Source organism: Oreochromis niloticus, linkage group LG10, assembly GCF_001858045.2.
Source record: "Oreochromis niloticus isolate F11D_XX linkage group LG10, O_niloticus_UMD_NMBU, whole genome shotgun sequence".
Taxonomy (NCBI): Eukaryota; Metazoa; Chordata; class Actinopteri; order Cichliformes; family Cichlidae; genus Oreochromis; species Oreochromis niloticus.
In genome coordinates, this window is record NC_031975.2 from 30,856,962 (window position 1) to 30,870,332 (window position 13,371).

Consider the following 13,371-nt stretch of genomic DNA (forward strand, 5'->3'; position numbering starts at 1 on the left):
TGTTTGCTGCAGCAGGTGTTAGTGATCATGGCCATTTTGGGTTTTGGCACAAAAACTAGTGAGTGAGGATTTCCAGGATCTGTGAACACTGAAACAAACAAACCAGTGTAAACATGAATATTCAGTCATGCACTAAACAAAGATTCAGGGCCGATTCATTACTGGATAATTAATGAGCGTTGTATTTCCTGTGATTCTTAGTGGACTTCAGGACTGTAGATAATGATGAGAACAAACTGATCTATATTGATAAATCATAAATGATTCATGAATATCATGAATCATGTGATAATGAGTACACTGACCGCTTTATTATGAGTGGTCCCTGATTAAGTCAGGATCTTCCGACGAGCAGCACAAAGTAGTTAAAGATTAGAAAATATCACAGAGTACCGTGAAAGATGCCTCATGCAGCCCAGGCAGGGAGTACTCCCACATTAATTCATCAGCATAAAATAATTACTTGCTCTTTCTGTGCTCTCTCAAGTTAAGTGGTGCATCAAACTGAGAGGCTACTGAGTACTGAATCATTACTATCTGTAAGTTAACCCCAACACACACCAGGCAGGACTGCATCGCCTCACAGCTCTGAAGCTGGAGCTGATATTCGTTCCTTATTCCACCAAATGCTCTGAAGCACATTTCACAAGCGTCCCAGAGCCGCTCTCTGCTCTGTGCCACTTAGAGCAATGTCCGGTCTGTTTTACACAGAAGCCACTTCAAGCTTTGCAGAGCTGGAGGGCAGGAAGTCAGACAGAGAAATGCAAAGAGAATCCGGTCAAGCTTCAGAATGAAAGACCCCATGCTGACTACGCGGCCCACTGCTGAAATGCTCCTGGTGCGATTTGAAACTGTGCAGAGAATGACACAAAAAGAAAACCCTGCATCAACCACAGGCCAGATCTCAGCTCGGTCTTTGACTACAACAGTCAGCTATCTGTTTTAATTTCTCTAAGCTTACATTATGCTCATTAACATACAAGGGAAATCCCCCATAAGTGAAGCGGATAAATGTCGGACCACACTGGTTGGATATTGAGAGCTCTATGTCTAACTTCCCTCTGAAAAGTTTGCTTTTTGTGGGGAAACTTAAGACCTTAACGACGCTCTGTAGCAACCCACTCACATTACTGTTAAAGCTTGGCGAATGGTTCAAAAACTAGCAGGAAGGTCTCACTTAACATCTCTTTTCACTCCCCTATCCGATTATCCTCTTTTTTTGCCTGGGACCACTGACCCTGGCTTTCGGAAATGGGCTGCGAATGGTATTTCTACCTTTTCTGACTTAATGGACGGGTCTAATCTTATGTCCTTTAACCAGTTAATCGATAAATACAACATTCATAGGCATGACTTTTTTAGATATTTACAAGTGAGGGACCATATACAAAGGGCTACAACGATACTCACTAATCAGACCGTCTCTAAATGTGAAAAGCAAATATTTCAGCCAAATCTTAGAACTTCTATAAAAATTTGCTATGGCCTGTTAACAAAATTTGGGGTCACTGACACAACCTATTTGAAGAGGACTTGGGAAAAAGAATTACATATAGGGATCAGTGACGAGGTATGGGACGAAGTCTGGGAGAATGCTAAATCTCTGAGCGTCTGTAATAAAGTAAAGGCAATCCAACTAAAAATCCTACACAGAGCTCACATATCACCTTCTCAACGCCATAAATACAATTCAGACTTTCTCCGCTGTGCCCTAAATGTAAAATAGAGGTGGGCAACCTAACGCACTGTCTATGGTCCTGCCGGAAAATACAACAATTCTGGTTTCTCATAAAGCGCGAACTGGATAAGATCTTCACCACTGACACTGAATGTAATCCACTGTGCATGCTACTTGGAGTGGCAAATGACAAAATCAGGGGGAAGTTTGGAAAGCAGCTCTATGCGCTGTTAACATTCTGTGCGAGGAAATGTGTCCTTTTGAACTGGATCACGGACACGGCCCCATCTAAAACTCAGTGGCACCGGACGGTATTGGAATATGTGTCATTAGATTTCTTAACATGTAGGCTACATAGTAGGGACAAAAAGTTTCATAAAATATGGGACCCATTTATGGCGTATGTTGGTCTGGATATCTCTGCTATTTTCTCACGGGCCTTGGTGTAATGCAAGCAGATCACTGCTATTTTACATATATGTATTGTTAATCGTATCTTATAATTAAAATGTCTGGATTTTCTATTTATTTCTTGGTATTCATGAGCCGGGTTGTTTGTTTGTCTGTTTGTTTTGTTTCGTTCTATTATGTTGGTTTTGTCTTGTTTAATTTTGGTGTAAGTGTAAAGTTTAAAATTCAATAAACACACAGTTACAAAAAAAAATGTTGGACCACGCAATGACCGACATCCAGTGATGTTAACAGTTTGCATCATGAAGCCAAAAATAGATCTGAAACATTAATCGATAAAAGAGGGTAAACAGGATCTGCTGTGCACGGGAGCATGGCTGCTGGCTACACTGGTAACACTGGTGCCAGTTTGGATTCAGGAGACAGACACCCTCCCTATGTTTAAAACTTTCCTTTTTAATAAAGCATATAGTTAGGATCAGGTGACCCTGAATCCTCCCGTTGTTACACTGCAGTAGGGCTGGGCTGCTGTGGGCTTCCCATGATGCACTGAGTGTTTATACACCACTCTTATTAATAATCTCTGTCTCTCTTGCACAGTGTGTCCTTGTCCTGTCGTCCTCCCCTCACCCCTAACCGCACGTTGCAGATGGCCCCGCCCCTCCCTGAGCCTGGTCGTGCAGGAGGCTTCTTCCTGTTAAAAGGGAGTTTTTCCTCCCCACTGTCACCTGGTGCTTTCTCACAGGGGGTTGTGTGATTGTTAGGGTCTTTACCTCACAATATAAAATGCATTGAGGAGACTGTCGGGGTGATTTTTCACTATGTAAGCAAAACTGAATTGAACTGAATCTAAATGAATTGGTAGTCTTTGCCATGAAGGAGGCTGGGATACTAACAGGCCTGTGGTTCAGATAACAGCAGTTCAGATCTGTTGTTAAAGACTTCCACTTGGATACGTAGCAGACGATGACACAAAATGTCTGCAACAGAGTGAAAGCTCATCTACGTTAAATATATAAAAATATTGCTTAGCAATGGGATCTGTGGAAAGTGCTGTATGAAAACAATCCGGCAGTGCCTGCTTAGCACAGAAAATAGAGCAATCTTGATGCAAATTAGTCTGCTGTGTGATTCTCCGGTAAAGTTATTCATATGTGAAAAAGCGGAGCTCCAAGCGTTTGTTTTGTTTGATGTAGTGGTAGCATGGAGGAGCTCCGGGAGGAGGAGGAGGAGGGCGACAGCTTTACAGTTCAGGTTTTATCCTTTAGATCAGGTTCAGTTAGACAAACTGCAGTCTGTGTGGTGAGAACAAATTGTTTTGTGATTGTTTTTTGTTTTTTTACAAGATGGAGACAAGTTGCAAAGGAGGAGAAGAAGAAAAAAGTAATGCAGCTGAAAATGGAGTTATACAGAGAAGTTGTAAAAAGGCAGTTTCTGAAATTAAGCTGTAATTTCAAAACAAGTCCAAGACGCCTGGCGTTTCTCTCGTTGCTCAAACCACCTGCAGAGGCAGTCAATCTGCCGAGCATTTCACCAACAAAGTGTGCAATCAACTGCATGAAAATTTAAAAAGCTATCACATCTGAAGCTTATGAACAAGCGAGCCCTGATGTGGTATAAATAAATAATAACTAAAAGCACGGCATCGGAGTGAAGCAGAGGTTTAAATGTCGAGCGGTTACAGAGATGAACCTCAAAGACAAAGGCTCAGTATCTAATGATTCTGACTGGCCCATCATAAGCATCATATTTCATGTAACATAAAGGTTGATTTAAGCTTTACATCATAACTTACAAAACTCCTTTTATCACTACACCGTAACCTTCCACGCCATTCCGGTCGTTGTGGTACGCGCTGACCCGATGTGTATTTATATTTCTCGGGAGGTTCACGTCAGGTCATGTAGAAGGTGGCGGTGTAGGGTTAAGATAGAAACCCAGTTATGGCGGAGGTTAAGATGTAGATCTGACATAGAAGTGTGATTCACATGTAAGGAGGAAATCTAAGCGGTGTGATGACTGAAAAACAAGTATTTTAAGGTTGTGTGAGGAAACGCCAGCAGCATGCAAATGATAAAAATGTGCGACTTACTATGGTGAAGTTCATGACTTTGAGGATCCAGATAGTTAGTGCCAAGTTGATCAGGATCAGGATCATCAGCAGCAGGACGAAGAAGTAAAGGCAGCGTTTCCTCCAGCCGTATATTCCCACTTTGTACACTTGTGGTTTCTCTGAACTCTGGACATTGTTCCTATGAGTGCACTGTTCTTGGGTCATCTGAGAGGAGACAGAGAATAAGAGAGAAAGGATTATAGCCGAGGGCAGCACGCTGACCTTAGGGTTGCTTCCTGCTAACAAGGCTGTTTCTCTGGGGTTTGCTGAAAGCCCGGTTCGCACTGACAACATTGTTTATTTGGATAGCTTTTATAAGGCAAATAAGTGTCATGATGCTGTGTTTTTGTCCCCTGTGGGCTGCCGTTTCATCTGAAGAGATGATTACAGGGCATCTGCATAGTTAAAGCTGCATTAAAGCTGCAGTAGTCACAGATCTGTGAAAGGCAAATAAAACCAAACAGCACAAAACCAACTACATAAAACATCACAAGTACAAAACAGGAAATCCACTTCCCTCTCAGTTTTAGGCCCCACTCCTCAAATAAGCACTGTGTACTTAGTCAGTGGGTAAATGTGCTTCACAAACTGCAAAAAGAGTCATTTCTGACATGTAGCTTCACACAGGATTCTTCCAGAGGCCTATAGTATAAAGCAGGACTTGGCTGGATAACTTCAGGTTTAATCTGGGATTTGGAATTCAGTAACTTAATTAACCATGATGAAGGTGAGCAGAAGAGCATCTTTGCAGAAACAACATTTTAAGCCTTGAAGCAGATGAGCTACAGCAGCAGAAGATCATCCTGTTAGCTCAGAGCAAGAAACTGAGGGTACAGTTCATACAAGCTCACCAAGATCAGACAAAAAACACATTTCCTGGTCTGATGATGGATGTTTGCACCAGGTTAATACATCACGTCACAAATCTCACATCTCAAACTGGTTTCTTGAACATGAGTTCACTGTACTCAGATGTACCTCACTGAATGCCACCAAGTGTTATGGACGTTTTTGAAGCCAGTCTCAGCGAGAAGTAACCATTGAAGTGTTGGATTAGCGCGCGTGGCCTTTTCACTGGCATCAAAAACAACTTGTTTTGGTCGCACTGACGCAACATCTTTCAAACAGTAATGGTAAATATTTCAGCATTCATCAGACAAAAGAGCAACATTTCTATTCATCACAGTCCAATCATCGTTTGTCTTTGAGCTCTTATTGGGTCTTCACCGTCTCCTGAGAAAACTGTCTGCCTGTTTAGCTGCTAAATGTTCCACTGGTGCTGGTGTGGAACAGCAATAACAGCATCAATTTACTCTAATCTGGCCTTTATGTATTCAGCCATTATTGTAGCCCCTTGGGGCTGCAGGATGGAGCTGACTATGATTGCTTGGATGCAGCTCTGCAGAGCCTCAGAGGAAAATGACTTTAAGATAAGAGATTGGACACAACTGAACATTACTACAAATAACATGCCATAAACATTCCTCTCACATACTCCTATCCAATAGCTCTTGGTTGAGTCACTGACCGGCCACTCAGTCCTTGGCACAATGAAAGAGAGTTTAGTTAGCGATCGCATTGATTGATTACCCCATAAGTGGTCTATAACTCCATTATAACCCCTTGCCCCATTGATGTGCCGATAGCGGCGATTAATGATGATTCTAATTGTCTGCCGTTGATGATGAGGAGGCATTGTTCACTTCTAGCGCCATAATAATGGCCTAATAACTCTGTGGAAAAATACAATTTACTGTCGGTCGCGCTTTGGAGTGCGTGCCTCACACCACCCAAGCCAATTGTTTTTGACAACCACACACATTACCCGCTAACTGAAACAAATGGCACAAGACAGGGCCCTGGTGAGAGAGTGCTGAAAGCTACAGAGGAGACTCCAAAACACCAGTCAGCAAAAATGGGGAAATCTCATTGTGTATGGTCCGATTTTCATTTCTGTGTGAGGGGAGATGCAGAGAGCTGAAGAGGTGCAGCTTAGCAACGTCTAGGCTGATAGATAAGCTTGAAATAAGCAGTGTGAGAATAAACAAAAGCCAAGAGAGGCACAAAGCTGTCCAAACGGAGATTGTTCTAAAATGGCATTTAAAGTAGACACACACACACACCCCTACATGAATGTCACTGTGAATCTTACTAGTTTTAAATGCAAAAAAGCTGAAGGTTATGATCCTCGTGGCAAATTTTCTCCTTGTTTTTCTGGCTCTGAATTGGCCACCTTCCTCAATCTCACCCGTGAAGCTGTGATTGTCTTGTCTGTTTATTTCAATTATCAATAAGCACCAGAGACATTTGAATTTCTGAAGAACTGGGGATACAAATGCTTCCACTGGATTAACTGGACTTGAAAAGCCACAGAAAATGTCAAAGGAAATCTGCCCATTTCTGCGTGAAATATCAGGGGCCGTTACATAAACACGACACCAACCCTGAGGTCTTTTGGCAGCCGGGATCAAAACCCCAAGGCCGTGTGTGATGTACGGGCCGAGGGACCTCTATAGCTCTTCCTGTAGGTAGTATGCCTGTGAAGGGTAGTCCACTCTGAAAATCAGTCAAAGCCCTCCACCACAGTGAGACGCCACATCACGGAGGGAAGAGCTTAGCCTGAAGGCGAATGTCAGTTTAGTCTATTTAGGTTTTCACGCTCATCTATAGCCTCAAGTCGTGAATACTGACCAAAAAAAAAAAAAAAATCGGGCTGCAGATACAAGCAGCAGAAAGGAGCTTCAGGCGACCGGCTGCTGCTCTTCTGCGTCCTCATAGAGAAGGAGAGAGGGAATTTTCAGTTGCTCTGCTCATTCCTTGATCTGAATCCTGATAACTGGGAGAAAACGGAAGGGTAGAATTCCCAGTAGTCTATTACATTACCGGACTGGCAGAGTGCTTCGAGGGCAGCTGTAAATTCTGGAAACAATGTTTAGGTGAGGACATCGGTGGCCAAAGACAAGAATCCATTTTATTTATTTATTTTTGTAATTACATTACTGCAATGTGGTAATTACAAGTTATCTGTAAAGACAAAATCACAGGTTCACCCTTGATTATCTGAGGCTGACCTCGCAGTTTACCACGAGTACCCGAATCTTCGGTTCAAAACATAAAACACAGGCACGAACACAACGACCAACAGCTGTATGAGCCAAAAGTGGCCCAGGCTGTTTGATCAGCTCTCTGGCAATATCCTTGCAGAGCCTGGGAGAGGGAATTAATGATGCCCCTCATCCTGCACAACACTTTCTTTTCTGTTTCCATCTGCAAGAAGCCCTTCCAAATATGGCTGCGAGTCATGGCAGACAAACTGCTGTCCTGTCCAATCACCCGTTTCAACAGAATCCAGTTCAAATGACATTTGTTTACAAAAAGCAAACACACACACACACACACACACACACACACACACACACTACAAAGACAGACAAAAAACAGTCAATTTCTTTTCTCTAGATTAGTTTTCTGATTCTTTTCTTCCTTCTCAGGTGTGACAGGCGCAGATAACTGACCCTTAAACTGATATGAAAGGAAAACTTCAAGACGAAACAGAATATGTCAGCAACATTTGTTAAGCTGAGAAAATTAAAGAAGTTTGCACAGAGTTAAAGTCTTCAGAAAGAAATCTGGAAACCTGCAGTGAATAAACCTCTGTTTTTATTCACTTCAACTCGGTTTCATCTCAATTTGTAATTCCCCCAAATCCTCGGGCCACGCCACTCACCTTTCAATTTCAATCAGAAATACAGCTAATATCTTCCAAAAGTGCAGTTTATTCAGACAGATTTGATGTGATTTTGTGCAACTTTCACAAAATCTGCTTTGCAGAAACAGAACAAACTGAACTGAAAAAAGTCCTTGAAGAAAAACCCCACAAACACACAGAATGCTTCAGGAGTTGCCAAGCTTCTCCAGGTGTTGTGGAGACGACAGCCTCGGCAGCTTGGCAGGAAAGCAAGTCTCCCAGTGACACCAGCATCAAGTCAGATGGAGAAGTATGTGTGTGTTCCCATCCATTCATGTGTAAATGTGTCACATTTCAGAAAAAACCTTCCACGATCTGAACGCATTCTGTACTGAATGTGTTTCCAGTCAGGGTGGTGAAGGGTGACGCAACGTCTGCAGCAAGCAGGAACAACTTCAGAAACAAATATTTAAAGTCTAACTGCTGCTGCTATGCTTTCACATTAGCGCTTTGGGCTAGTACACACAGGCACGCATGTTAGCAATGCTCTAGCATTTTCTGCTTGGTTGGTGCTGATAAGAAAAAGTAAATCACAAACATAATACAGTTATTTTTTATTTTTCAGTTTATGTGCTCAAAAATGATAAATGGTCAGAAAAGCTGAGGACAGCATGAAAGATGAATACAGGTGCTGTGACATCACTGGGTTTGTGAAGACTCGTGATATATTGATGTTTTAAACTCTCTCTCATCACGTCCAAAGTGTGAAAGTGCACGCTCACTGCACTGTTACCCAACGTCACTTGGAGTGAAGAAAATCTACAAATTAGCCTTTTTTAAAAACTTTAGATATTGACCTACATTTTCACTGAAAAAGTATTTTTTATGGGAGACAAACTACTGTTAGCTCAAATTTCCTGCAGCCCCCTAGTGGCCATTAAAAAGAATGCAGATTTAGGAAAGTTCTGCGCTTGCTTCACTTTTTGTATCTTTTCATCTTTTATACTGTACAGAGTTACTACGTTACACCAAAACTACTTGAATGCTCCTCGGCATTGATTTTTCAAAGCTGTTTTCAGACATGAACATTTGTGGGAATCGATCAGGGACATTTGCCGCCATTGTTCTTTCTTGCTCGAAGGACACAGATCGGAAGTAGTCTGTGCGGTTTATGGAGGGCGCGGCCTGAACAGATCAGGATAAATGATGCCCATCAGCTAATTGTTAATTAATTATTATTAGTCTTTCTATTTGCGCAACACTGCAATTCAACGCGACACAGACCTTGTACAAGGAAGCTGGCAGGTGAAGGAGCAGCTGATGTTGGGTCTGACCGCATTGGACATTTGCATTCTCACATGCGTGACCTTTGGGGGGTGTCCAGGAAATGTTATTGCTGCAATGCACGCTTAAAACGACTGAAGTCTCTGGCAGTCTGTCGGACCTTGGACTGCTATTCCTCTAAAAACGTATCCACTCAGTGTTTTGATGATGATGCTGGGCTGCACTGTGTCACATGGTGGGATTTTGTCACTGTGGAGGCCAAAGCATGATTCTCAACACTGTCGTCAGAACATTCAGAACACTTAGGCCCCATGGAGGGACACGCTGTCATCCTGGGAGAGACCACTCTTATCAGCGACCTTTAGCTCTAAGGTGACAAGTGGATCAAAAATGTGCCGGTAAAATGTTCCTCAAAGGAGAACGAGGCTGTCCGACCCCCTCACTGAGAGTCCACCTCCCACCTGTCTGCAATACGCTGAAGGATAACTACTGAATTTGCTTTCCACACCTCTGTGGAGCAGTGGACCAGTGTCTTTGTGCTATTTTACTCAACTCTAAAATGTGCAATCATCTTTTTAATAATGTGCTACACACTGAAAACCTACAACATGACAGAACGTCTTATATAAGACAGATAAGAATGTTTACAGCCTGCAGTGAGAAAGAGTTACTCCTATTTTTCCTCACATATCACACCGGTGTCATCGAACGTGCACGGTCGACCACACCAGCTTAACCGGAAATAATTTCCCTTCAGTGAATATTTCCACTGAAATACACTCTAGCTAAACTGCCTTTGCTGTTTATGATTAAAGAGCAACTTGAATGGGATATTAAATTAATTTATATCGTAACATGTTCTACTACCTAATCTCATACTGTCCCATACCATATTATAAAGTATTTGTCGTGGAGTAAAGAGAGTATGGACCAAACTCCGACACTGACGATGGACTTAAAGTGAAAGTATATTTTAATGACAGCAGGAAGAAAATACAAACAAAAGCAGAAAGTGACAAAGAACTGGACGAAACCTAAACTGGGAGCAACTACAAAAATAACTATAAAGAAACTAAAGACCTGAGACATGGAACACAGCACATGAAAACCAGCGACGAGGACCATGGACCCTGGAACATGGTGAAATACAGCAGGAGATACACAGATGATCCGACAACAAACAGAGGAAGACAGACGGCTTAAATACACAGAGATAACGAGGGAACGAGAGCACAGCTGGGAGTAATCACACACAACGAGACCGGGCGAAGCAAACTGAAAACAGTAACACGGCACACGAGACTGTCAAAGTAAAAGGGGAAACACGAGACAGGCACAGAGACACGGACTTGACACTGAAACAATGAGAGGCACAGACATGAAAACAAAACGTTACACGAGGAAGCACAGAGGCAGAAACCAAGAGACTAGACCATGACACTATGAAATAATGAACTATTCTTCAACTTATTGGGTACTAAGATACATTTTTTAGTCTCCGTGTCTTTGCCTGAAATTGGAAGCATGTTTTTTTAGAAGTAGTAAAGTGAGAGAATGCATCAGCCTGAGCAGCTCAATACCGTTTACGGGGCATCGAATAGCGCCACTTTGTTGAAGTGAATGGTGTTTCTTTTCTTTTTATTTGGTGTCTGTGCCATGATGATTTGGGCGATACAGGACTTTTTTCAGATCCCACTTAGGTCTAATTATGAGATGTAACCCTAACCCTGAACCTCATCCTGTGGTTTCTTTCCACCATCATCTTTTCCCCACACTAATGAAGTAACTGCAAAAGTAAAGAGTCAATCAAAGAAAGGTAAAAAAAACTAAACAAACAATATATCACAGAAACTGAACTCCTGGCTGGTCCCCTGGCAGACAAACCTCCACCACCACCACCCTTCCAACCTTTAAATGCAGACGTTTCCGCTCTTTAAAAACAGGCTGTTACTTCTTGGCATCCAGTTATTGGCTGTCAAGCACCGACGCCGAGGGGAACCTTACTGTTTATATCTCAGAACATGGCGGCTCGACAGACAGATGGCAACATTATTCAAAAATTCAAACGCAATAACAAATTGCTAATGGTTTTCAAAGTTTCAGGAAAGTGCACATTGCATTAGTGGGTTCTTATTCCTTTACATCTGCAGTATTACGCTGTGGATCTACTCACCTCACAAAGTATATCACAAATCAAATAAATGCACTGCAGTGATGAAATACAACGACTCTCTCCTCTGTGCTTTCTACACAATTTCCATCCATGCACAAAGAGTTCTGATAGCTTTCCAATAACCTCTTAGGCTAGTGGCTGACTGAGAAACGAATATGGGGCTGGGTTCAAGCAAAAATAATGGCCACTCTCATCAGAGCCGAGGTGTGTGTGTGTGTGTGTGTGTGTGTGTGTGTGTGTGTGTGTGTGTGTGTGTGTGCACGCGTTAAGAAAGTGGAGCCGAAGAGCTAGGGAGGAAGAAAATAAGTGGCAAATTGGAGGCAAATCAAAATCATTGGCCTTTGAGTCTTTTTCCCTTCACGGCTGCTTTCCAGTGGTGCCACTTGTTCAGCCAACTATTCATTCAGAGACCCTGAAGAAATCCCAATCGTGGAAAAACAAAGTCTGTCCCTGATTAGAGAGAGGAATGAGGTTTTACTAAATGTTATTGGTCATTCCTGCTGCCAAATAGTCGGGCAGCTCCACATTAGGACTTTTATAGACAACATGTGGATCGGTACCAGGACCCGATGGCTGCTGCCAGTGGATTGGCTATTATTGGGGCTTGCATGCCTCCAAATGTTTGAATACATGGAATGGCTGACAGCCAGAGGGAGTTTATTGGCCATTTCAATGTGTGAGTAAACAAGCAAGTGGAAATAAATTGTAATCAGCTGAATGCAAAGCAAACACTTCCCAGACTGTTGGTCACTGAAGAGAACCTATTGTGCTTTTCCCTGTTTTCTGTTGTGTTAATGTTACTGTTACAATGATGGATGCTCATATTGAACACGGCTCAATTATGAGATGAGTATTGTAGAATGTCTGCTTTTATCTTTGGCTCTGTGTGGTTTCACACAGTAAAGACATCCTGAGCAGAGTAGCATCAATGCCCAGTATGATTCAGGATTATTTTGAACTGTGAATCATGCAAAGCTACTCTGGTAGAAAAACAAACAACAAAACCTGGAAATGACTGGAACAGGTCTGCTTTAACCTCCAGACAGGCGAAGCTCAAGCGTTTTCTTTAGTTGGAGCACCACAGCCTCAGTTTTTCAGCTCCTTTTGTAAAACTCAAGAAAAACATCAGAGATCAGCAGTGATGCAGTGAAAGCCGGTGGAGGCAAAGAGCAGAAGAAATGTGATGAAACTCTGATGAAAGCTGCCTCCTATCTAAACAAGCTTTTGTTGAGGAAGTGTTTAGATATGAAGCATTCCAATAAAATATGTATTCACAAACAAAATAAACTAACAATGTTTGGTATTGACACTATTTAGGTAATTTAATACTGCATCATCCAACTATCACTGCAGGAAACCAGGCTGTGATGGGTTGGGGGTGCAGGGAGAAAGCCGGGGACTAATAACAACTAATGTTTAAATGCAGAGTGAGTGAAAATAAGGTGAGTGAAGAGGAAACACTAATGCATCATGGGAAGCCCCCAGCAACCTAAGCAGTGTCACTAAGGGAGGATTCAGGCTCACCTGATCCAACCCTAATGACATGCTTTATCAAAAAGGAAAGTTTTAAGTCTAATCTTAACAGTAGATTACTATGAGGTCTTCAAGAAGGATGGAGCCTGATTATTTAAGATGTTGTATGTGTTGAGAATGATTTTAAATGTGATTCTACAGGGAGCCAATGAAGAGAAGCCAATATGGGATAAGTGGGCAAAGTCAGCCTTGGCCCTGTCTCTGGACACCTGGAACATCTGTGTTAGAAGGCTGGAGGTGTGCTGGTGACTCTAGTGTTTCACACATTAGGTTTGGGAACTAAAAGGGAACAGATGATGTTTCTGGTTCACAAAAACAATCCTGCATGTTTGAAACTGACAGGCTGGGAGTGACAGCCCCGTCTCACTCACGCTCTAACACGTTATGTCATCCATGAGCATGGAAATGAAGAAAGGCGGCTTCTCTTTATGGGTTTAAGGGTCTGTGTGTTACAGTCTGTTGGTATTGTTCCTTCATCACCATACACATGT

At 42.4% G+C, this 13,371-nt stretch overlaps 1 protein-coding gene across 4 annotated transcripts in view; it reads right to left on the reverse strand.

Annotated features, from left to right (window-relative positions):
• Positions 1-13,371, reverse strand: part of sgcd (sarcoglycan, delta (dystrophin-associated glycoprotein)) — a 413,854-nt gene that overhangs the window by 156,734 nt on the left and 243,749 nt on the right. For all 4 annotated transcript variants that reach the window (XM_025910688.1, XM_013276741.3, XM_005472310.4 and 1 more), the window contains one exon: positions 4,182-4,367. In XM_025910688.1, coding sequence (XP_025766473.1) covers positions 4,182-4,367 — 186 coding nt within the window. The remainder of the gene's footprint in view (positions 1-4,181; positions 4,368-13,371) is intronic.